Source organism: Lonchura striata, chromosome 27 (assembly GCF_050655825.1).
Source record: "Lonchura striata isolate lonStrDom1 chromosome 27, ASM5065582v1, whole genome shotgun sequence".
Lineage (NCBI taxonomy): Eukaryota > Metazoa > Chordata > Aves > Passeriformes > Estrildidae > Lonchura > Lonchura striata.
In genome coordinates, this window is record NC_140729.1 from 9,390,612 (window position 1) to 9,414,333 (window position 23,722).

The 23,722-nt window shown below is 54.8% G+C and overlaps 1 protein-coding gene, 1 long non-coding RNA gene, 1 pseudogene and 3 gene segments (V, D, J or C); 1 reads left to right on the top strand and 5 right to left on the bottom strand.

Annotated features, from left to right (window-relative positions):
* Positions 1-1,720: 1,720 nt before the first annotated feature.
* On the bottom strand, positions 1,721-6,839 carry LOC146765163 (T cell receptor alpha variable 6-like; the record flags this gene model as incomplete). The annotated part of the segment is given in 2 exon segments: positions 1,721-2,016; positions 2,496-6,839. Coding segments are annotated over 2 exon segments (645 nt in total), but the record flags the coding sequence as incomplete, so codon positions are not given.
* Positions 6,840-11,948: 5,109 nt separating this feature from the next.
* LOC144247464 (T cell receptor alpha variable 4-like) lies at positions 11,949-12,962 on the bottom strand (the record flags this gene model as incomplete). The annotated part of the segment is given in 2 exon segments: positions 11,949-12,286; positions 12,780-12,962. Coding segments are annotated over 2 exon segments (393 nt in total), but the record flags the coding sequence as incomplete, so codon positions are not given.
* Positions 12,963-13,022: 60 nt separating this feature from the next.
* LOC146765164 (T cell receptor alpha variable 1-1-like) lies at positions 13,023-16,900 on the bottom strand. The segment is given in 2 exon segments: positions 13,023-13,953; positions 14,812-16,900. Coding segments are annotated over 2 exon segments (432 nt in total).
* Positions 13,758-15,558, top strand: LOC146765165 (uncharacterized). Its single transcript, XR_014950225.1, has 2 exons — positions 13,758-14,574; positions 14,727-15,558. It is a non-coding gene; the product is annotated as an uncharacterized LOC146765165 (long non-coding RNA).
* LOC146765166 (uncharacterized) lies at positions 16,604-19,962 on the bottom strand. Its single transcript, XM_085561989.1, has 2 exons — positions 17,895-19,962; positions 16,604-17,361 (listed from the first exon to the last, which is right to left on the bottom strand). Exons 1-2 carry the CDS (start codon positions 18,241-18,243, stop codon positions 16,604-16,606), a joined length of 1,107 nt encoding a protein of 368 aa, XP_085418115.1. The 5' UTR covers positions 18,244-19,962.
* Positions 19,963-20,095: 133 nt separating this feature from the next.
* LOC146765167 (immunoglobulin heavy variable 5-51-like) lies at positions 20,096-22,544 on the bottom strand (annotated as a pseudogene). Its single transcript, XR_014950226.1, has 2 exons — positions 21,753-22,544; positions 20,096-21,279 (listed from the first exon to the last, which is right to left on the bottom strand). The product of XR_014950226.1 is annotated as an immunoglobulin heavy variable 5-51-like (transcript).
* Between the last annotated feature and the right edge of the window lie 1,178 nt (positions 22,545-23,722).

A 23,722-nucleotide genomic window follows, 5' to 3' on the forward strand; every position in this document is an offset into this window, starting at 1 on the left:
TGGCTAAAGATTCAGCAGGTTGCTTTTCAGTGCCTCAGCTGTGGGCAGATCTCTGCCAGGTTTGATCTGTTCAGCTGTACTGAATCTCCTTCTGGTCCTGGCTGCTTTGTGGAGCTTGTGGGCAGAGCAGCAGAGTCCCTGCAGTTCCCTTGTGAGGAGGGACACACAAACACACACATGCTCATGAGACTCACGTCACTCATGCACAAATCTGCACCCAAAACCACCTGCAGAAATCTAGCATGCAGAGAAGTCCAGGTGAGGGAACACATGCAGAAACACAGCAAACTGTGCGCTCAACTGGAGACACCCGGGGGCAGCCCCATCAGGGATGCTGGAGCATGCTGGAGAAGGGCAGGGCTCCAGATGGGCTAATGGTGGTGTTTGAAGACTGCACAGGCGGGAGGTGAATTGGGAGCTTTGAAGAAAACATTGTATTCGAGGAGTCAGTGATCATGGTGATACATTTCTGTTCTGTTGGGGCTTGCACTGAAGATTTGGGAAGCTCCTACAGTGCCCTGTGCAAGCCTGTGTGTGGGCATCATGGCAGAAATAACCTTACAGCACATAAGGATAAAATGTGTGTTTGATTGTTTGTTTATAGTTTTTTGGTTGGTTTTGTTTGTTTTTTTTTGTTTGTTTGGTTGGTTGGTTTGGTTTTTGGGTTTTTTTTTTTTGTTGTTGTTGTTTGGTTGGTTGGTTGGGGTTTTTTTTGCTTTTTGGGGTTTTTTGGGGTTTTTTTTTTGTTATACAGAATAGAAGGAACCAGGGTGTGGGAGGGAAGCAGAAGCTCTTTCTGGTTGAGGTCTGTAAGAGTGTCTGGAAAATCCACCAAAGTCCGTATAATGCAGTGTGAATGCAGGATCCCTAGCATCTGAAAGAATGCAAGGTTTAATTCCTACCTATACTCCTGGGTTTATTCTGTGTTACTAATACAGCCCCTTTATAATAACATTTGCTAGCAGATCTATGTTTCTGAGATCAGGGAGGGACCCTGCACCCCTTTTTTCCCAATGACACCTCCCTGATACAGAAGAGGAGCAGACAAAACAAACCAGCAGAATTTTCCTGATACAGTGTTAGGTGGGATGTGGTCTAACCCAGGAACCAGCCACTTCTTGCCAAGAGGGCCATAAGGACCTCAAAGGAGTGGCCCAGACTGACATCATTTGCCTTTTCTGGATTTGTCCAGCAGGTGATCTGTGTCCTCCGCCCACACTGATTTATTTTGATCCATAAATGCTTGGTCCTCTCATCCTGTCACATTAAAACAAAACAAAACAAAAAAACATAAAATAAAATAAAATAAAATAATAAAATAAAATAAAATAAAATAAAATAAAATAAAATAAAATAAAATAAAATAAAATAAAATAAAATAAAATAAAATAAAATAAAATAAAATAAGACTTCATACAGAAAGCCAAGACCCAGTCTATGGAATCAGCTGGAATGTTTCATGTTCAAGGTGAATTTGTCAGAAAATTATCACCTCCACAAGGTACCGAGGCCGGTGCAGGTGCCTGTGTCAGTGTTGGTGTCGCTCTACGAGTCAGTACCGGTCCCGGTCCCATTGCCGGTACCGGCGGCGGCAGCGCCCCGGGATCCCGGGCCGAGCGGGGCGAGGCGGCCCCGGCGGCCGGAGCGGCAGCGCCCCCTGCTGGCCCCGCCCGGCCCCGCCCGCGCCGGTTCGTGCCCGGCCGCAGCCCCGGCTCCTCTGCCCGTGGCCCAGCGCGCAGTAATACACGGCCGCGTCCCCGCGCCGGGGCCAGCCGAGCCGCAGCGCGCTCCAGCGCCCGTCCTCCGACACCCGCAGCTCTCCCGCTATGGCCGGCACCTCCTTGGAGCCTCTAGCAGCGAGGGTGAGGAATTCGGGTGCTCGGCCCGGGAGCTGACGGTAGAAATGGATGAAATCGTCGCTCCGTTTGTTGGTGTGTGAACAGGTGATGTTGGTGCCGGTGCCCTCGGTGGTCTCCAGGAGTGGCTCCTGCTCCACCTGGGCTCTGCTTGAAGCCACTGCCAAAAAAAAGAACAAGACTGAAATCCTGCGTTGTCCTTCTTAAGAGAACAATGCCCACAGAAACACTCAGGAACGTACAGTGATGATGAAGAAGACAGTATCGAGGGTATTTCAGGATAGGCAAGAATGGAAGTCTCCATGAATGGTTTGTGGAGAGATGAATGGGGGAATGACAGGTAGAACGGTGCAGTCACCGGAGAACTGGAGCATGTGTGAGAAAGCACTAAAAGAAAAAGAGGAAAAGTAACAACGGCTGAGAACTGACATTATAGTTTATTAAGAAGGAGAGGAATGGAATGTTTGTGCAGGGATGGATAAAGAAAATAATGAGGCTATTTCTGAGAGACTATGGGATGGAGAAGAGTGAGGGGTGAACGGGAGAACTCTCAGGCAGTGGTCTACGGAAAAGCCAGGCAGGAGGGCAGCCTGCGCATCACCCCAGTCTCAAACCCGGCCTCTCCCCACCCCCGCGCACCGAGCAGCAGCAGCGCGGGCAGCGCCGCCAGCCCCGCGCCCCGACACCGCCGCATGCCGCCGCTCCGCCGGCCGAGCCTCGCTGTGCCCCTCAGCCCCGGCTCTGCTGCGGCCGTGCCGCCTCCTCTGCAACGCCGCCAGCTCCGCCCCGGCCCAGAGCCCTGCGCCGCCGCTGCTCGGGCTCTCGCCGGCTCCGGCCAGGGAACGGAGGGGAGGCGAGCGCGGTGCCAGCGGGGCGGCGCTCGGGGCTCTGCGCGGCGGAAGCGGCGGCGCCGGGCTGGGGGCAGGGATCGGGCTGGTATCGTGGGGCTGAGCATTGACAGGCCCTGGGCTTCCTTCGCTCCCATCATCTGTTCACTCACATCTCCCCTTGGCTGTCATGTTGGGAACTCCCGAATTCTCCTTCACTGTACTGGAAAGAAACACACTCATACGGATACAGGAGCTGGGCATAAAGACTCAGCATTTCTCTGTGTCCATGAAACCAAACTGATGCAGCACAGGAGAGAGCAGCTATTCCCTGGCCTGGAGCGTCCTGTCCGTGTTCTGTGTGCCTGTGTATCTGTGTTTAGAGCAGATAGAAAGCAGGGAGTGCACTTCAGTGCCTCTTCCCTGGACAAATCTCCTGCAGGCTGCTACATGGTTGGTCTACTGCACCCAGGCTCCTTCTGAGTCTGGAAATCAGGTGCGTGTGAAGCCCCTTCCCTTCCTCTTTCTCTTACAAAATGATCCCCATGACTAATATCACAGTGGAGGTTGTTTTATTCTGTGCTCGGTCCAGTCTCATGGCAAATTTATTTGGGGACATTGCGTATTAGATTAAAGCTGAGATGTAGCTGTAGGGGCTCTTGTTTAAGGAATTAGGAGAGAAACTCTCTGGACAAGTCTGCTATTTGCAGGGCAAGGAAGAAAGCTCCTTCCTGAGACTCCAGCTCCCAACTCAGGAATGATCTTGGTTGCTCTCATTCACCCCTGTGCTCTCTGCTTCTTGTCTGCTCCCTCTCCTGTGAGAACCCCGGCCTTGCTTTGGGGCCTCATGTGGTGGTGAAATTCCTTCTCCAACCCTTGCTTCCAAAGAAAAACTCCTCAGGCTTAGCTGTTCGGTCTCAAGGCAGTTTATTGCTATTTATCTAACAGATTATGTTCTTGGACTGCGGCTATTTGATCAGCGGCCTGGGTAGAGGCACACACACACCCTGACATCCTCTCTATCTGCTGTCTTCTTCGTCTCTCTCCCCACCCAGGGCGGCTGCTATCTTTTATAAGATATATTACGTATAACATGTTTACAATTGTTCCCCAATACCTACTACCTACGTTGCCAAGTGTTTTTCTACTCTAAACCAATCTGTGAGTGCCAACATCACCAAGAAAATGGAGGTAAGGAAAAAGAAGGAGGAAGAACAGGATCAGCCCACTTTCCTCCATCTTAGAACTTCTGACCTCCATGTACAAAGTGAAACCCCCCCTGTACATGTGTTAAAAATCCCCTGTACAATACTAAAAAAATTTCCCCTCTACTTTGCAACTACTTATACTATACTATCTAACCTTTGGTGATTGCTTGTTCCACCTCCAAAGTTGGTAATTCATTCCATGGCTCAAACTCAAAATCACAGCTGTTTTTCAGTTGTCTGCCAGGGTCTAGAATGCTTCAGACCAAGGCCTGGAACCTCTAAAAATGTCTGAGGGACATTTTGAATTCCCACACTCTCCCAGGTGCACTTTTCACTTGGAGCTGTGTCCTGCTACAGCCCGTGCTGGCCATGCCGGCCCTGCGGCCCCACCCCGCTGGCCAACAGCTGTAATGAGCCCTGTGTCAGGCAGTGCCAGGACTCCACCGTCGGCACTGAGCCCTCCCCTGTGCTGGTGACCCTGCCCGGCCCCATGCTCAGCTCCTTCCCACAGAACACCGGGCTGGGATCTTCCACCCCGGCTGCTGTTGGCAGCATCCTCAGCTGTGACCGAGTGCCCATCAGCTCTGGGGGCTGTGACCCGGCTGGAATTTCCAGGTGCTGCTATGGCACAAGGTCCCTGCCCTGAAGCAGATGCTGGGAAAGCCCCATGGAGACAGCTCAGGTTCCTCAGAACATGGTGCAGGGCAAAGGATGGACATTTCTTAGTGTTGGTCCCAGGACAGCTGCAAGGCTTTGCCTTTCCCTTTTCTTTGTTTGCTCTGTCTCCCCTTGGCAGTGCGGTGCCAGCAAGGGCAGCCTGGTGGGGCCCATCAGTCTCGTCTCCCTGTCAGGGGCAGGTAGACAGGCACCATGCGGGAACCTCTGCAGTGCCAAGGAGGACGGACTCTCAGATGGCCCCGGGCTGCCAGCACTGCTGTTGTGCACTTGTGCTGAGTTTCTTTGTGTCTTTGTGCCCCATTAAATCTCTCTGCTGCATTCAGGCCTGGTCTCTCTGCAATCATTCCCCCCCTGCAGATGCTCTCCAAGCTGCCAAAGTAAAAGGGAGCCGAGCAAGGCTGGGGCCCCAGCAGACCTGCTCTTTAGAACCAGAGCAGTGATGCTGGGAGATGTGGTGGCTGGAGGCCGTGTTGGGCACAGCAACTATGAAATGGCGGGGTTTTAATTTCATGGAAATGAAGGGATATCATCAAAACCTCTACCCTGGACTTCCAGAGGATTGACTTCGGTCTGTCGAGGACACTGATTTGGAACATCCCTTGGGAAGCAGCCCTTGAAAAGAAACAGGCCGTGAAGACTGGATGTGCTTTAAGAAAGAAATCTCAAAGGCACAGGAGCAGCCTGGACCTGTGTACAAAAAGATATGGAGGTAGAGAAGAACTGCCTGCCTGAGAAGGGAGCATTCCCAGGAACTCCAGGAATTAAAAGATGTTTTATCACCTTTGGAAAAGGGCAGGCAGCTCAGGAAGAGTTGGACGATGTCATTAGGTCATTCAGAAAGAAAAGCAGAGAGGACAAATTTCAGTTAGAACTTGATCTGGCCAATTCTGTAAGGGGTAATTAGGAGTGTTTTTACATATACATTATCGAATACTGAGGATAATCACCATTCTCCATTGGTCACCATGGGGAATATATTCACCAAAGCCAAGGGGAACAACTGAGGTGCTTAACAGATTCTTTGCCTCAGTCTTCAAGGTTAGGATTGATGATCATCAGGAGAACTGGACTCCTGATCTGGGAGACAGGGAAGGTAAGCAGCATGGAACCCCTGTACGGCAAACACAAGGTAATAAAGATATGATAACACACTTAGATGCTCCAAAGTCCTTGGCATTGGAGGGATTTGTCCTATGGAGATCAGGCAGCTGTGTCACAACCTCATTAAGCCAGTGATGAGAAGAGGGGCAGAGGAAGGTGCAAGAGGCCATCTGAAGACCCTCACTCGTCTTCCAATTGCCACCAGAAAGAAACTCCCCTGCTCCAGTTCCAGCTTGGAGAAGGCAACAGTGCAGGTGCAGCCCCTGCACCCTCACACCAGCTGTTCCGGACCAGGCCTGTCAAGAACTTGGCAAGGAGTCGGCAAGGAGATGGTGACGATCCGACATGGAGCCAGCACAGGGCGGCAGCTGCAATGCCTACTTCATTTTCCATGTTTAAGCTGAATGAATTGTTGGGGTAGCTCTGGTGGTCTCTCACTGAAGACCCCTCATCTGCCTCATTACCCCTGTGACAGACAGAGTTCAAGAACCCTCTCCCCAAGGACTGAGACTGAGACCCCTACAACAGGGAATGAGGGAGAGAATGACATGACCTGTTCTGCTCCAGTAACTTCAATTGACTTATTCTTCATTGTGTTCATCCTGCCTGGATGATTTTCCGTAGATTCACCTGTTCACCCCACAGCAATTTCAACAGACTCTCATTGTTCTGCATGTTCCCCCCTTTTTCCTCTGTAGACTATAACTGCACCCCTGTATACAAGGACTTTGGAGACTCCCCCCAACACAACAAGACAGATCCTCATCGTCCAGACCAGTGAGCATCTCACCTTTGTTGGTAGCTACTCCCATCCCCCTCATTTCTCTCTCCCTCTCTATCCTTCTTATTTCTTTTCTGACCCCACTATCACATATATTGTTTTGGCCCCTAATAAATGTGCATTTGTTGTGATTAAACTGAAAGTCCCCTGCTGTTTTTCTTTTGCACTTTGGGATCAGGTAACGAACCATCACCACACCGCGCTATAAGCGGATCGTGACAGCAGGTCTGTGACTGCAAGCTGGAGCTGCTGTTGTCATTGTCAGTGCTGGTGTCAATGCTGGAGTCGGTGGCGGTGCTGATGTCGGTGCCGGTGCCAGTGCCATTACGGGCCTCGGTGCCGGTGCCGGTGGCGGCAGCGCCCCGGGATCCCGGGCCGAGCGGGGCGAGGCGGCCCCGGCGGCCGGAGCGGCAGCGCCCCCTGCTGGCCCCGCCCGGCCCCGCCCGCGCCGGTTCGTGCCCGGCCGCAGCCCCGGCTCCTCTGCCCGTGGCCCAGCGCGCAGTAATACACGGCCGCGTCCCCGCGCCGGGGCCAGCCGAGCCGCAGCGCGCTCCAGCGCCGATCTGCCGACACCCAGAGATGGCCCAAATTGTCCGGCAGCTCTTTCGACTCTTTCATAGTGAGTGCGAGGAGTTCGGGTGCTCGGCCAGGGAGATGTCGGTACCACTGGATCCACTCGTCAGTTTGGATTTTGGGATGTGAGCAGGTGATGTTGATGCCGGTGCCCTCGGTTGTCTCCAGTGACGGCTCCTGCTCTATCTGGGCTCTGGCCACAGTCCCTGCCACAGGGAAAAGAAGAATCAGTTTTCTTTTTCTGAAAAAGACTTGCAGGGGGAGATGGGAGAGGACGACAGAACAAAGCTAAATGGGATATGTTCTGGTAATAAAGTATGAAAAGCTAATTTCACTGAGTCTGTTTGTCTGAAAACAAGGATCTGTGAGAGGTGTTTTGAGGAAAAATCAGACCGAAATTACAAAAATACACCAGCTAGGAGGGAGGAAGGGATGGATGGAGGGAGGGAGGGAGGCAAGGAGGGAGAGACGGAGTTGTACAGACATGGAGTAAAAAAAGCAAACTGGGAAGCATTATCTTAACGGAGGGAAGAAAGTATCAGGGACGAGGAGGGAACACAGGGTAAATAAGAACTGAAAAGAAACAGGAGGAAAAGAGATGAATCTTGGGCTAGGCGGTCTCAGGTAGTCACCGGACACAGATGCCCCCGGCCGCCAAAGCAACGCACCAAGCAGCAGCAGCGCGGCCAGCGCCGCCAGCCCCGCGTCCCGACACCGCCGCATGCCGCCGCCCCGCCGGCCTAACATTGTTTTCCTCTCCCTCTCCCTCTCCCTCTCCTCTCCTCTCCTGTACCCAACGCCGCCAGCTCCGCCCCGGTCCAAATCAGCCCCCGCCTCTCCCCGCAGCAGCACCTTCAGCAGCGCCACCAGCACGCTGGGCACGGCCAGCGACAAGAGCCAGCTGTGTCCCAGCGCACACAGCAGCCGCCCCGCGTGGGGAGCAGATCCAGCCCGCACCATCTGCAGCGGGCAGCTGCCGGCCCCGCTCGGCTGCGCTCAGGCTCTGCGGGAGCCTGGCAAGCTGCTGCTCTGTGCTCTTCAGGGCCACAGCAGCGCTCGGGGCCCTGGCAGAGGCAGCAAATTCCCTCCCGATGAGGGACACACACGGACACAGCCAGGGCCGTGCTTAGCGCCGTGGAGCCACAGACAAGCCCGTGCTTCCCGTGTGTCCGTGCAAACGGGGCTGCTCCGAGAGCTCACAAGGCAGGAACACACAACCAGCGCTGGGCTCTGCTGGGGACATGTGGGGCAAAAGCAGCAGGGCTGGAATGTGGAAGGACAAGGTCTCAGGCAGGCACAGGGGAGATTTTTCTTTAGTCAGACGCTGCACAATGCAGGAATGAGTAAAATAGTCCAAATGAGTTTGTCATGGAAAGTACTAGAATGAATTCTGTCCAAACCTCCTGGTCATAGTACACACATGTGGATGCAACTTCTGGTGAACACCAGGATGAGATCAGGGTCCCTTCCCCAAGCTCAGCCTTGCCCTGACACATCCCCTCCCTGCCCTGCCTTGTTGCACAGCCGAGGCAGCTCCCTGCACCAGGGTGTCTTGCAGAGCACAGAGGTACAAGGCACTGTCAGAGAGCTCCACTTCCTCCAGCTGCAGGACACTGGATTTGCCCGTGGTGTTCAGGTGCGTGGTGATCCGGCCGCTGTGCTTGGGGCCACCCCCTGCTTGATAGGAGAGCAGCTGTGGGGCTTGACCTTTCCGCAGCTGGTACCAGTACAATCCCCTAAAATCACTGCTCTGGTATTTGCAGGTGGTGTGGAAGGGGTGTCCCTGCTTCACCGTGACTGGTCCATCATCCTGGGTGACCGTGTCCTGCCCCGTGGCGCCTGGAAGAAAGTGATGGTGAGCCGCTCCGCAGGGAAGGACACCAGGCAGGGAAAACAGATCGGGTGCGAAACCCTGGTGGGGAAATCTCTCTGCCCTGCAGCGCAGTCCTCAGATGTGGAGATGGACAGGTGAGAGCGATTTTGGACAGGATTTCAGAGGTCTCAGCAGAGCAGGACCATGACAAGACATAAGCTGCCTTCCTGCTACTACTTCTGCCGCTCAGAAGACCCGGGAACAGCCCAAATTTTGTGTGCTCCAGCAGGCTGAGGAACCATCGATGTATAGTCAAAGGATTCATCCTGCTTCTGCATCCCTGTCACCTCTGAGGGTTCCTCAGTCCCTGAGTACACAAAACGGTGATTTAGGAAAGAGGGAGCCCCGGTTGTTCTGGCAGCACAGAGAACTCTGGAAGCCGTGACAGAGAATTGCAGCCTGGAGGCAGAATGGGATGCCCTGTTAATAAAATGAGATTAAAACAGTGTCGTGCCTGGGGCAGGTTCGACAGGATCTGGGAATATAGGCTAAAATAGGAAGAATGTGGGATTAAAGAGACAGCGGAAATCTCCTGAGGTGATGGGAAAAGGATCAGACGAGAGAGAGGTAGAAGGAAATGCCTTGAAGGTGAGAGAAAAAACAGATAAGTAGTCCGAGATTTTTCTGCTTTCCCTTCCATTTTCCCTTACAAATCAAAGAACTTCTTGAGCAAGCACTTGCAAAACCACAAAGAGAAGCTGATTTTTCTCAGCCTTTCCCCTCTAATCACTGGTATTTCCCTACAAAGTCCTGATAAGGCTGTTGAGCATTTCCTGCGGGTAAGAAGAAGAGGAAGAGAAGCAGAAGTGTGCCTTTAGCAAGAGCCAGGACTTACCCAGGAGCCGGGCCAGCAAGACGCTGAGGATGAGAGATGCGAGGTGCATGCCGAGAGCGAGCTGCGTGTTTGCTGAGTGAGGAAGAGTCCGAAAGCACGCGGCAGCGCCGAGAGAACGGAGCTGCCGGGAGCGGCTCTGGGCGGGAGCAAAGGCAGCAGCGGCGGGAGCAGGCAGAGCAATGCCCTGGCCTTGCAGCGCCTGAAATGCTCCTTGTGCGTTTGTCGCTGCTCCAGCAGCAGCCGCCGAGGCTCCCTCAGCCATCGGCACCGGGAGCATTCCGTGCCTCTGGGGCCTCGCTCATGGCAAGGGGCTGTTCCCGCTCAGCTCGCAGTGGAGTCCTCACCTCCGCAGCTGGAACGGCCAGCTCTGCTGCACAGCCAGGCCTGGGCACTTGGCAGCTCAGGGGCTTCTTCCCCACGGAGCTTTCTCACCTTCCTGAAGTGTCTTCAGCTCTCGGGGGTCACTGCTCTTTCCTCTGGGAACCGGTGACTTCTCAGTCCCTGTCACTTCTCCCCTGCATTTCTTCATCTGCCTGGGATGAGCGTCTCTCTCCAAGCTCCCTCACTCCCACCCCTTTGCTCAGTCATCCCCAGAGTGATCCCATACTGCTCATTTTGGTTTTATGTTAAATTGAGTTTTTCAGAAAACAGCTTTCTGGAATGATATGAACAACGATGCAGGTAATGATAATGGCTGTAACAGGAACATTCTCACGCAGGTGTTGCACTTGCCCATGGTTTAGAAGGAGGTTCTAGAGAAGTGGTGTGTCCTGAGGTTATCAGAGTTTTTCAAAGTAAAAGCTTTTCATTCTATGGGCTCGTTTGTTGGTTGTACCTTCTTAGGCTTCAGAGCAGAGAAAAGAGGGTCAGACGTTTACAGGGAGATGAGGTTCCTTCCTAGCGTTTGTGCTGGGAAGCGACACATGAAGCCATCCTTTCTTATCCCAGAGGAACATCATTGGCAGTCTCTCCTTTCCTGAGGATTCCACGTCCTCGCTCGTAATTGCTGAGCCTTTGTCATTGACGAAGCTCAGCCTGGGCCAATTCACATCCACAGCCATTGTTCCCTAATGGCCAATCAATTAGAGGCTGGAGAGCTCTGAGCTCCCTCTTCTCCCCCTTAACACCGACTGCCACATAGGTGTGCTTTGTTCATCACTTTCTCCTTTCCTTTTTCTTCTCTTTCGGAAGGAAGATGGACGTGATGTGAGGCTCAGAGAACCAGACACTCTCACTTTTCACATGCCCTGACTGTGGCCTTTACTGAACTTGATCAGCCCAAAAAACCCCATGAGGATATTGAAAATCTGCTGACCTCAAAAGTAAAAGGGGTCTCTAGAGTAAGTCCCGGGAGAGAATCATCCTGTGGAGCTCAGTCTTTAAACTGTCTACCTCCAACACTTGCAGCATTTGCTAAATCCTGGCATCTGCTTTTCAGGATACCTGAGAGGTTACTAATGGGAAGGAAAAGGGACCAATGATTTTCAGGTGGAATGTGCGTGTGAGAACTCTTTAATGCTTTGAATGCCTCCTCTACCCCAACCAATTTATTATTTTCCCTCCCAGATGTTCTGCTATTTCAGGAAGATACTGAATGTTCTTCCATGGTGGTTTGGGGAAACCTGAGGATGACAAGAGCTCTGTAGAGAAGTGCGGGACAGTAACCACATTTGCCCTGGATATCCAGGTGAGAATGCTGCCTCTTAATCACCTTGTACTATAGAACAGAGACATTTCTGCAGGGACCGAGATGGGAATTCCTTTGTCACCTCAGAAAGCCTCTCTACGCACATCTCTCATGACAGGATCAACTGAGGTGACAGCACTCCATGAATTAGTTCCTGTGTGCCTGTCAGTGCAGCTGCTCGGTCAGTTCGCAGCCCAGGAGCTCTCCAGGAGCAGCTCTTTGATTTGCAGAGCCGGCTGAGAGCAGCAGCAGCAGCAGGCGTGGCCGGAGGGCGAGAGGCGCTGGCAGAGGCGCCTTTGGGCGCAGCATTTGGGTGCGAGGCGGCGGCGGGCCCGGGAGCGAGGGGAGGCCGGGCTGTGCGCGGCGAGCGTGCGAGCGCAGGCTGCGGGCGGGTTGTGAGGCCGTGCGGGGCCGTGCGGAGCCGTGCGGGGCCGGTGCGGGCGGGCTCGGGGCAGAGGAAGGAGCTGCGGGGCCGCGCGGGGCCCGGCGGCCGGAGCGGCAGCGCCCCCTGCTGGCCCCGCCCGGCCCCGCCCGCGCCGGTTCGTGCCCGGCCGCAGCCCCGGCTCCTCTGCCCGTGGCCCAGCGCGCAGTAATACACGGCCGCGTCCCCGCGCCGGGGCCAGCCGAGCCGCAGCGCGCTCCAGCGCCGATCTGCCGACACCCACAGCTCTCCTGCAATGCCCGGCAGCTTTTTGGAGTCTTTGAGAATGCTCGCGAGGAATTCGGGTGCTCGGCCCGGGAGCTGTCGGTACCACTGGATGTAATCGTTGGTTTGGATTTTGGGATGCGAGCAGGTGATGTTGATGCCGGTGCCCTCGGTGGTCTCCAATGACGGCTCCTGCTCTATCTGGGCTCTGGCCACAGCCACTGCCACCGGGAAAAGAACAATCACTTCTCTTTCCCAGAAAACGGAGAGAGATTTGAAAAGAGGACAGATCAGCATTAACTGAGATATGTCTCGAGAATAGAGTAAGAAGAGATTATTTATCCGAGAGTGTTTGGCTGGGGACAGGATAATATGAAGGGTGTTTAGACGGACAATTGCAATTTTTAAGAGTAGAAAGGAATGAGCAAAATAGATTTTCCTGAATGGAGGGAGGGAGGGAGGGATTGATTGATGGACGGACGGATGGATGGATGGAAGGACGGACGGACGAATGGATGGAAGAAGAAACCTGGTAAAAAGAAAACAAACACGCAGGGAGGACTTGCCTGCGGTAAAAAAAACCCATGAGGGCAGAGTAGGAGACAGAGAGCAAACAAGAACTGAGAAGGAGAAAGGGAGTTAGAGATGAATCTTGGGGCGACAGGAGTTTCATCCAGCCCCCCGACCACCCGCACTGCTTCCTTCCCCGCGCACCGAGCAGCAGCAGCGCGGGCAGCGCCGCCAGCCCCCCGCCCCGACACCGCCGCATGCCGCCGCTCCGCCGGCCGAGCCTCGCTGTGCCCCTCAGCCCCGGCTCTGCTGCGGCCGTGCCGCCTCCTCTGCAACGCCGCCAGCTCCGCCCCGGCCCAAATCTGCCCCCGCCTCTCCCCGCAGCAGCACCTTCAGCAGCGCCACCAGCACGTTGGGCACGGCCAGCGACAAGAGGCAGCTGTGTCCCATCGCACACAGCAGCCGCCCCGCGTGGGGAGCAGATCCAGCCCGCACCATCTGCAGCGGGCAGCTGCCGGCCCCGCTCGGCTGCGCTCAGGCTCTGCGGGAGCCTGGCAAGCTGCTGCTCTGTGCTCTTCAGGGCCACAGCAGCGCTCGGGGCCCTGGCAGAGGCAGCAAATTCCCTCCCGATGAGGGACACACACGGACACAGCCAGGGCCGTGCTCAGCGCCGTGGAGCCACAGACAAACCCGTGCTTCCCGTGTGTCCGTGCAAACGGGGCTGCTCCGAGAGCTCACAAGGCAGGAACACACAACCAGCGCTGGGCTCTGCTGGGGACATGTGGGGCAAAAGCAGTAGGGCTGGAGTGTGGCGGGACAAGGACACAGGCACGCAGAGGAGAAAATTTTCTTTCTTTAGAGACTGCACAATGCAGAAATGTGTCAAAATAGTCGAAAACGCATTTGCAATGGATATGCTACGACGGATGGGGTCAAAACAATCAGACCATAGTACACACATGTGGATGCAACTTCTGGTGATCACTGGGGTGAGATCAGGGTTCCTTCCCCAAGCTCAGCCTTGCCCTGACACATCCCCTCCCTGCCCTGCCTTGTTGCACAGCCGAGGCAGCTCCCTGCACCAGGGTGTCTCGCAGAGCACAGAGGTACCAGGCACTGTCAGAGAGCTCCACTTCCTCCAGCTGCAGGACACTGGATTTGCCCGTGGTGTTCAGGTGCGTGGTGATCCGGCCGCTGTGCTTGGGGCCACTCCCTGCTTGATAGGAGAGCAGCTGTGGGGCTTGGCCTTGCCGCAGCTGGTACCAGAGCAAGGCATAAAAATTACTGCTCTGGTGTTTGCAGGTGGTGTGGAAGGAGTGTCCCTGCTTCACCGTGACTGGTCCATCATCCTGGGTGACCGTGTCCTGCCCCGTGGCGCCTGGAAGAAAGCCAACTTCAGCAGTTCCACAGGGAATTACTATGTGAAGCTAAATGATGTGGATGCAAAACCCCGGTAGAGAAAGCTCCCTGCCTCGTAGCAGAGTCCTGAAAATTTTGGGTAGGTGTTCAGAGCTCTCTGCTCTGCATCACCTAAAGGAGAGCTGGACTGTGTCTCTGGTCTTGCTCATTCTGCACAGAGCAGCCGGGAACAACCTGACACACTTGAATTTTTTGAGCTGGATCTGCATCCCTCCAGCTGCCTGAGGAGCCCACCGAAGTACAGCAGAAAGGTTCATCCTGCTCCCCCATCCCTGTTACCTCTGAAAGCTCCTCAATCCCTGAGTACATACAACCCTGAGATTGGAAAGAGGGAGCCCTGGTCGTGTTGCCAGCTCAGAGAACTCTTGAAGCCGTGGCAGAGCTGTGTCAACCTGGAGGCAGAATGGGACACCCGGATAATGTCAGTGAAATGAGAACTCTGAGGTGCCCGTGGCAGGTTCACCGGGATCCTGCAATGTACATTTCAGTAGGAAAAACGTGGGACTGTAGCGATAACTCAGATCTGCTGAGGTGATTACACGTGGATCAGACGAGACAGGTGGAGGGCGATGGATTGAAGGTGAGAAAAGACAAAGCAGAGGTCTGAAGTTTCTCTCCCTTCCTTTTTCCTTTACAAACAGAAGAGCTTCTTGAGCACACACTTGCAAAACCACTAAGAGGAGCCGATTTTTCTCAGCATTTCCACTCTAATCATTGATATTTCCCTACAAGGTCCTGATAAGGCTGTTGAGGATTTCCTGCGGGTAAGAAGAAGAGGAAGAGAAGAAGTGTGCCTTTGGCAAGAGCCAGGACTTACCCAGGAGCCGGGCCAGCAAGACGCTGAGGATGAGAGATGCGAGGTGCATGCCGAGAGCGAGCTGCGTGTTTGCTGAGTGAGGAAGAGTCCGAAAGCACGCGGCAGCGCCGAGAGAACGGAGCTGCCGGGAGCGGCTCTGGGGGGAGCAAAGGCAGCAGCGGCGGGAGCAGGCAGAGCAATGCCCTGGCCTTGCAGCGCCTGAAATGCTCCTTGTGCGTTTCTCGCTGCTCCAGCAGCAGCCGCCGAGGCTCCCTCAGCCATCGGCACCGGGAGCATTCCGTGCCTCTGGGGCCTCGCTCATGGCAAGGGGCTGTTCCCGCTCAGCTCGCAGTGGAGTCCTCATCTCCGCAGCTGGAACGGCCAGCTCTGCTGCACAGCCAGGCCTGGGCACTTGGCAGCTCAGGGGCTTCTTCCCCACTGGGCTTTCTCACCTTCCCGAGGTGTCCTCAGCTCTCTGGGTCACTACTCTTTCCTCTGGGAACCGGAGGCTTCTCAGTCCCTGTCACTTCTCCCTGCATTTCTTCATCTGCCTGGGATGAGCGTCTCTCTCCAAGCTCCCTCACTCCCACCCCTTTTCCCAGTCATCCCCAGAGTGATCCCATACTGCTCATTTTGGTTTTATGTTAAATTGAGTTTTTCAGAAAACAGCTTTCTGGAATGATATGAACAACGATGCAGGTAATGATAATGCCTGTAACAGGAACATTCTCACGCAGGTGTTGCACTTCCCCATGGTTTAGAAGGAGGTTCTAGAGAAGTGGTGTGTCCTGAGGTTATCAGAATTTTTCAAAGTAAAAGTTTTTCATTCTATGGGCTCGTTTGTTGGTTGTACCTTCTTAGGCTTCAGAGCAGAGAAAAGAGGGTCAGACGTTTACAGGGAGATGAGGTTCCTTCCTAGCGTTTGTGCTGGGAAGCGACACATGAAGCCATCCTTTCTGATCCCAGAGAAACATCACTGGCAGTCTCTCCTTTCCTGAGGATTCCACGTCCTCGCTCGTAATTGCTGAGCCTTTGTCACTGACAAAGCTCAGCCTGAGCCAATTCACATCCACAGCCATTGTACCCTAATGGCCAATCAATTAGAGGCTGGAGAGCTCTGAGCTCCCTCTTCCCCGCCTTAACACCGACTGCCACATATGTGTGCTTTGTTCATCACTTTCTCCTCTCCTTTTTCTTCTCTTTCGGAAGGAAAATGGACGAGATGAGAGGCTCAGAGAACCAGACACTCTCACTTTTCCCATGCCCTGACTGTGGCCTTTACTGAACTTGATCAGCCCAAAAAACCCCATGAGGATATTGAAAATCTGCTGACCTCAAAAGTAAAAGGGTTCTCTAGAGTAAGTCCCGGGAGAGAAACATCCTGTGGAGCTCAGTCTTTAAAGTGTCTACCTCCAACACTTGCAGCATTTGCTAAATCCTGGCATCTGCTTTTCAGGATACCCGAGAGGTTACTAATGGGAAGGAAAAGGGACCAATGATTTTCAGGTGGAATGTGAGTGTGAGAACTCTTTAATGCTTTGAATGCCTCCTCTACCCCAGCCAATTTATTGTTTTCCCTCCCAGATGTTCTGCTATTTCAGGAAGATACTGAATGTTCTTTCATGGTGGTTTGGGGAAACCTGAGGATGACAAGAGCTCTGTAGAGAAGTGCGGGACAGTAACCACATTTGCCCTGGATATCTAGGTAGGAATGCTGCCCTTAATCACCTTGTGCTATAGAACAGAGACATTTCTGCAGGGACCGAGATGGGAATTCCTTTGTCAGCTCAGAAAGCCTCTCTCTGCACCTCTCTCATGACATGACCCAAGGAGGTGACCGCACTCCATGAATTAGTTCCTGTGTGCGGGTCAGTGCAGCTGCTGGGTCAGTTCGCAGCCCAGGAGCTCTCCAGGAGCAGCTCTTTGCTTTGCAGAGCCGGCTGAGAGCAGCAGCAGCAGCAGACGTGGCCGGAGGGCGAGAGGCGCTGGCAGAGGCGCCTTTGGGCGCAGCATTTGGGTGCGAGGCGGCGGCGGGCCCGGGAGCGAGGGGAGGCCGGGCTGTGCGCGGCGAGCGTGCGAGCGCAGGGTGCGGGCGGGTTGTGAGGCCGTGCGGGGCCGTGCGGGGCCGTGCGGGGCCGGTGCGGGCGGGCTCGGGGCAGAGGAAGGAGCTGCGGGGCCGCGCGGGGCCCGGCGGCCGGAGCGGCAGCGCCCCCTGCTGGCCCCGCCCGGCCCCGCCCGCGCCGGTTCGTGCCCGGCCGCAGCCCCGGCTCCTCTGCCCGTGGCCCAGCGCGCAGTAATACACGGCCGCGTCCCCGCGCCGGGGCCAGCCGAGCCGCAGCGCGCTCCAGCGCCGGTCTGCCGACACCCACAGCTCTCCTGCAATGGCCGGCAGCTTTTTGGAGTCTTTGTGAATGCTCGCGAGGAGTTCAGGTCCCTGGCCCGGGAGCTGTCGGTACCAGAAGATCGTTTGGCCGGTCTGGATTTTGGGATGTGAGCAGGTGATGTTGATGCCGGTGCCCTCGGTGGTCTCCAAGGACGGCTCCTGCTCTATCTGGGCTCTGGCCACAGCCACTGCCACCGGGAAAAGAACAATCACTTTTCATTCACAGAAAAAGGAGGGAGAGATGGGAAAGGATAGAGCGTTACACGAGATATGTCTCGATAATAGAGTATGAATAGATTATTTGTCCGAGAGTGTTTGGCTGGGGATACGAACCTTTGAAGAGTATTTTGACGCACAATTGCAACTTTTACGAGAAAAATTGAATGTGGAAAATAGATTTCCCTGGAGGAAGAGAGGGGAGGGAGGGAGGGATGGACGGATGGGTGGAAGGACAGATGGGTGGAAAGACGGATGGATGGATGGATGGACGGTTGGATTGATGGATGGATGGATGAAAAAACGGAGTAAAAAAGACAAACTAGCTGGGAGAACTTCAATGAGAAAAAAAAAAAAAAAACAAAATCAAAAAACATTACATTAGAGGATGGGACAGGGATCAAACAAGAACTGAGACGGAGAAAAGGTGTTAGAGATGAATCTTAGGGAGAGAAGGGTCTCACACAGCCCCCCGACCACCCGCACTGCTTCCTTCCCCGCGCACCGAGCAGCAGCAGCGCGGGCAGCGCCGCCAGCCCCGCGCCCCGACACCGCCGCATGCCGCCGCTCCGCCGGCCGAGCCTCGCTGTGCCCCTCAGCCCTGGCTCTGCTGCGGCCGTGCCGCCTCCTCTGCAACGCCGCCAGCTCCGCCCCGGCCCAGAGCCCTGCGCCGCCGCTGCTCGGGCTCTCGCCGGCTCCGGCCAGGGAACGGAGGGGAGGCGAGCGCGGTGCCAGCGGGGCGGCGCTCGGGGCTCTGCGCGGAGGAAGCGGCGGCGCCGGGCTGGGGGCAGGGATCGGGCTGGTATCGTGGAGCTGAGCATTGACAGGCCCTGGGGTTCCTTCGCTCCCATCATCTGTTCACTCACATCTCCCCTTGGCTGTCATGCTGGGGATTCCCGAATTGTCCTACAGGGCATGGGAAAGAAACCCACTCACATGGATACAGGAGCTGGGCATAAAGCCTCAGCCTTTCTCTGTGTCCATGAAACCAAACTGATGCAGGACAGGGAAGAGCAGCTGTGCACTGGACTGGAGAGACCTCTCCATTTTATTATGTGTCTGTATGTGTGTGAGCACTCGCAGCAATGCTGAGGCACTCCCAACACTTTAAATTCAGTTAAGCTAAAAAGTCAAATCTGGGTGAAACCCTCCTTGTTGGGGCTGGCAATTGGCAGGAGCAAAACGTGATGTTCAGACCTGCTGGGAAAGGAAGGCTCAGGAACTACGGAGTGCACATCAGTGGCTCTTCCATGGACAAATCTCCTGCACGCTGCTACATCATTGATCAACCACACCCGACCTCCTTCTGAGTCTGGAAACCAGGTGAATCTGATGCCCCTTGCCTTTTTCTTTCTATTAAAAAATGATCCATGTAGCAAATATCCCAGCAGAGGTTGTTTTCTTCTATGCTCAGTCCACTCTCATGCCAAAATTATTTGGGTGACATTGTGTACTAGAGAAAAGCTGCAGTGTAGCTACAGGGGCCCATCCTTAAGGAATTAAGAGAAACACAACCTGGGCAAGTCTGCTATTTGCAGGGCAAAGAAGAAAGCTCCTTGCCGAGGCTCCAGCTCCCAACTCAGCTGTGGCCTTAGTTGCTCTCATTCACCCCTGTGCTCTCTGCTTCTTGTCTGCTCCCTCTGCCAGGTGTACTTTTCACTTGGAGCCGTGTCCTGCTACAGCCCGTGCTGGCCATGCCGGCGCTGCGGCCCCACCCCGCTGGCCAAGAGCTGCAATGAGCCCTGTGCCAGGCAGTGCCAGGACTCCACCGTCGGCACTGAGCCCTCCCCCGTGCTGGTCACCCTGCCCGGCCCCATGCTCAGCTCCTTCCCACAGAACACCGGGCTGGGATCCTCCACCTCGGCTGCTGTTGGCAGCATCCTCAGCTGTGACCAAGTGCCCATCAGCTCTGGGGACTGTGACCCGGCTGGCATTTCCAGGTGCTGCTATGGCACAAGGTCCCTGCCCTGAAGCAGATGCTGGGAAAGTCCCATGGAGACAGCTCAGGTTGCTCAGAACATGGTGCAGGACAAAGGATGGACATTTCTCAGTGTTGGTCCCAGGACAGCTGCAAGGCTTTGCCTTTCCCTTTTCTTTGTTTGCTCTGTCTCCCCTTGGCAGTGCGGTGCCAGCAAGGGCAGCCTGGTGGGGCCCATCAGTCTCGTCTCCCTGTCTGGGGCAGGTAGACAGGCACCGTGTGGGAACCTCTGCAGTGCCAAGGAGGACAGACTCTCAGATGACCCCTGGGAGATGTGGTGGCTGGAGGTTGTGTTGGGCACAACAACTATGAAATGACAGGGTTTTCAATATTCTGTAAAGGAAGGGAAATTAACACAATCTCTACTCAGGACTTCCAGAGGGTGAACTTCGGCCTGTTGTAAGAGACCATCTGACGACCCTCAGTCATTTGTCTGCTGATTGCCATGACAAGGAGAAACCCCCCCACTGCAGTTCTGGCTTGGAGAAGGCAACAGTGCCGGTGCAGCCACTGCACCCTAATGCCAGCTGTTCCGAACCAGGCATGGCAAGAACTTGGCAAGGACTTGGTGACAACCCAGCATGGACCCAGCATGGGCGTCCTGCTACAATTCCTGCTTCAGTCTCCACCTTTAAGACAAATGAACTGTTGGGGTGACTCTGGTGGTCTCTCACTGAACACCCCTCATCTGACTCGTTACCACCATGACAGACAAACCTCAAGAACCCTCTCCCCAAGGACTGAGACTGAGACCCCTCCCACAGGGAGTGAGGGGGAGAATGACATGACCTGTTCTTCTCCAGTAACTTCAATGGACTTATTCTTCATTGTGTTCATCTTGCCTGGATAATTTTCAGTAGATGCACCTGTCCACCCCACAGCAATTTCAATAGATTCTCATTGTTCTGCATGTTCCCCCCTTTTCCCATCTGTAGACTATAACCGGACCCCTGGGTTGGGTAGGACTTTGGAGACTCCCCCAAACACAACAAGTCAGATCCCCATTTTCCGGATCAGTGAGGATCTCATCTCACCTGTGTTGGTGGTTATTCCTATGCCCCTTTTTCTCTCTCTCTCTCTCTCTCTCTCTCTCTCTCTCTCTCTCTCTCTCTCTCTCTCTCTCTCTCTCTCTCTCTCTCTCTCTCTCTCTCTCTCTCTCTCTCTCTCTCTCTCTCTCTCTCTCTCTTATTTTTATTTATTTTCTGACTCCACTATCGCATTTATTGTCTTGCCCCTAATAAATGCGCATTTCTTGTCATTAAACTGATAGTCCCCTGCTGTTTTTCTTTTGCACTTTGGGATCGGCTAAAGAACCATCACGACACCGCGCTATAAGCGGACCGTGACAGAAGGTCGGTGACTGCAAGCTGGAGCTGCCGTTGTCATTGTCAGTGCTGGTATCAATGCTGGAGTCGGTGGCGGTGCTGATGTCCGTGCCGGTGCCGGTGCCATTACGGGCCTCGGAGCCATTGCCGGTGCCGGCGGCGGCAGCGCCCCGGGATCCCGGGCCGAGCGGGGCGAGGCGGCCCCGGCGGCCGGAGCGGCAGCGCCCCCTGCTGGCCCCGCCCGGCCCCGCCCGCGCCGGTTCGTGCCCGGCCGCAGCCCCGGCTCCTCTGCCCGTGGCCCAGCGCGCAGTAATACACGGCCGCGTCCCCGCGCCGGGGCCAGCCGAGCCGCAGCGCGCTCCAGCGCCGGTCTGCCGACACCCACAGCTGGCCCAGATTGTCCGGCAGCTTTTTGGAGTCTTTCACTGTGAACACAAGGAGTTCAGGCCCTTTGTCCGGGAGCTGTCGGTACCAGTAGATGTATTCGTTGGTCTGGATTTTGGGATGCGAGCAGGTGATGTTCATGCTGATTCCCTCGGTGGTCTCCAGGAGTGGCTCCTGCTGTATCTGGGCTCTGGCCACAGCCACTGCCACCGGGAAAAGAACAATCAGTTTTCTTTAACAGAAAATGTTGGAGGTGAAGATAGGAAAGGAGGACAGATTAGCGTTTTCTGAGATATGTCTCGAGAACAGAATATGAATAGATTATTTATCCGAGAATGTTTTTCTGCGAACACAAAACTATGAGGGCTGTTCAGACGGAATATGGCAATTTTTACGAGAAAAATGGAATGAGGAAAATAGATTTCCCTGGAGGAAGGGAGGGGATGGATGGATGGATGGATGGATGGATGGATGGACGGATGAAAAAACGGAGTAAAAAAGGCAAAGTCGCTGGAAGGACTTCACTGAGGCAAAAAAAACCCCGCCATGACAGTAGAGGAGGGGACAGGGAGCAAAAAAGAACTGAAAGGGAGAAAAGGAGTTAGAGATGAATCTTAGAGAGAGAAGAGTCTCACAGAGCCCCCCGACCACCCGCACTGCTTCCTTCCCCGCTCACCGAGCAGCAGCAGCGCGGGCAGAGCCGCCAGCCCCGCGCCCCGACACCGCCGCATGCCGCCGCTCCGCCGGCCGAGCCTCGCTGTGCCACTCAGCCCCGGCTCTGCTGCGGCCGTGCCGCCTCCTCTGCAACGCCGCCAGCTCCGCCCCAGCCCAAATCTGCCCCCGCCTCTCCCCGCAGCAGCACCTTCAGCAGCGCCACCAGCACGTTGGGCACGGCCAGCGACAAGAGCCAGCTGTGTCCCATCGCACACAGCAGCCGCCCCGCGTGGGGAGCAGATCCAGCCCGCACCATCTGCAGCGGGCAGCTGCCGGCCCCGCTCGGCTGCGCTCAGGCTCTGCGGGAGCCTGGCAAGCTGCTGCTCTGTGCTCTTCAGGGCCACAGCAGCGCTCGGGGCCCTGGCAGAGGCAGCAAATTCCCTCCCGATGAGGGACACACACGGACACAGCCAGGGCCGTGCTCAGCGCCGTGGAGCCACAGACAAACCCGTGCTTCCCGTGTGTCCGTGCAAACGGGGCTGCTCCGAGAGCTCACAAGGCAGGAACACACAACCAGCGCTGGGCTCTGCTGGGGACATGTGGGGCAAAAGCAGCAGGGCTGGAATGTGTAAGGACAAGGTCTCAGGCAGGCACAGGGGAGACTTTTCTTTACTCAGACGCTGCACAATGCAGGAATGAGTAAAATAGTCCAAATGAGTTTGTCATGGAAAGTACTAGAATGAATTCTGTCCAAACCTCCAGTTCATAGTACACACATGTGGATGCAACTTCTGGTGAACACCAGGATGAGATCAGGGTCCCTTCCCCAACCTCAGCCTTGCCCTGACACATCCCCTCCCTGCCCTGCCTTGTTGCACAGCCGAGGCAGCTCCCTGCACCAGGGTGTCTTGCAGAGCACAGAGGTACCAGGCAGTGTCAGAGAGCTCCACTTCCTCCAGCTGCAGGACACTGGATTTGCCCGTGGTGTTCAGGTGCGTGGTGATCCGGCCGCTGTGCTTGGGGCCACTCCCTGCTTGATAGGAGAGCAGCTGTGGGGCTTGACCTTTCCGCAGCTGGTACCAGAGCAAGGCATAAAAATTACTGCTCTGGTATTTGCAGGTGGTGTGAAAGGAGTGTCCCTGCTTCACCGTGACTGGTCCATTATCCTGGGTGACCGTGTCCTGCCCCGTGGCGCCTGGAAGAAAGTGATGGTGAGCCACTCCAAAGTGAAGGGCTCTAGGTTGGAAAAACAAATTGGATGCAAAAGCAGTCTTCACAACCAGATATGCAGAAATACAGGTGACAGTGATTATGGGCAAGATTTCCGAGCTCTCAGCACGGGAAAACCGTTAGAAGAGCTGCTTTGTGTCCCTGCTCCTACATCTGCTTCTAAGACGACCCGGGAACAGCCTAAATTTTAGGTGCTCCATCAGGCTGAGAAACTCATCGAGGTACAGCAGAAGGATCCATGCTGCCTCCCCTTTCCTGTGACTCAATCCTCTCAACTCTGAGGGTTGCTCAATCCCTGAGAACACACAATGGTAATCTTGGAAAGAGGGAGCTGCTGGTTGTTCTGGCAGCCCAGAGAACTCTGGAAGCCGGGGCAGAGAGCCCTGGCAGCCTGGAGGCAGAATGGGATGCCCTATTAAGAAAATGAAATTAAAAGCAGTTCGGTGTCTGAAGCAGCTTTGGCGGGATGAGGGAATTTATATTAAAATAGGAAGAATGTGGGATTGCGGAGACAGCAGAGATCTTCTGAGGTTACAAGAAAAGGATGAGACGAAAGAGAGGTAGAGGGAGATGCGTTGAAGGTGGGAGAAAAAACAGATAAGTAGTCCGAGATTTTTCTGCTTTCCCTTCCACTTTCCCTTACAAATCAAAGAACTTCTTGAGCAAGCTCTTGCGAAACCACAAAGAGAAGCCGAGTTTTCTCAGCCTTTCCCCTCTAATCACTGATATTTCCTTACAAGGTCCTGATAAGGCTGTTGAGGA

What these genes read in the sequence shown, in the direction of transcription:
- LOC146765166 (XM_085561989.1), bottom strand. Translation starts at nt 18,243, where the DNA reads ATGATGGGAGCGAAGGAACCCCAGGGCCTGTCAATGCTCAGCTCCACG. An exon ending in GCCCGCGCTGCTGCTGCTCG is followed by an intron (nt 17,362 to 17,894) that starts GTGCGCGGGGAA and finishes TCCCGGTGGCAG; the next exon opens with TGGCTGTGGCCAGAGCCCAG.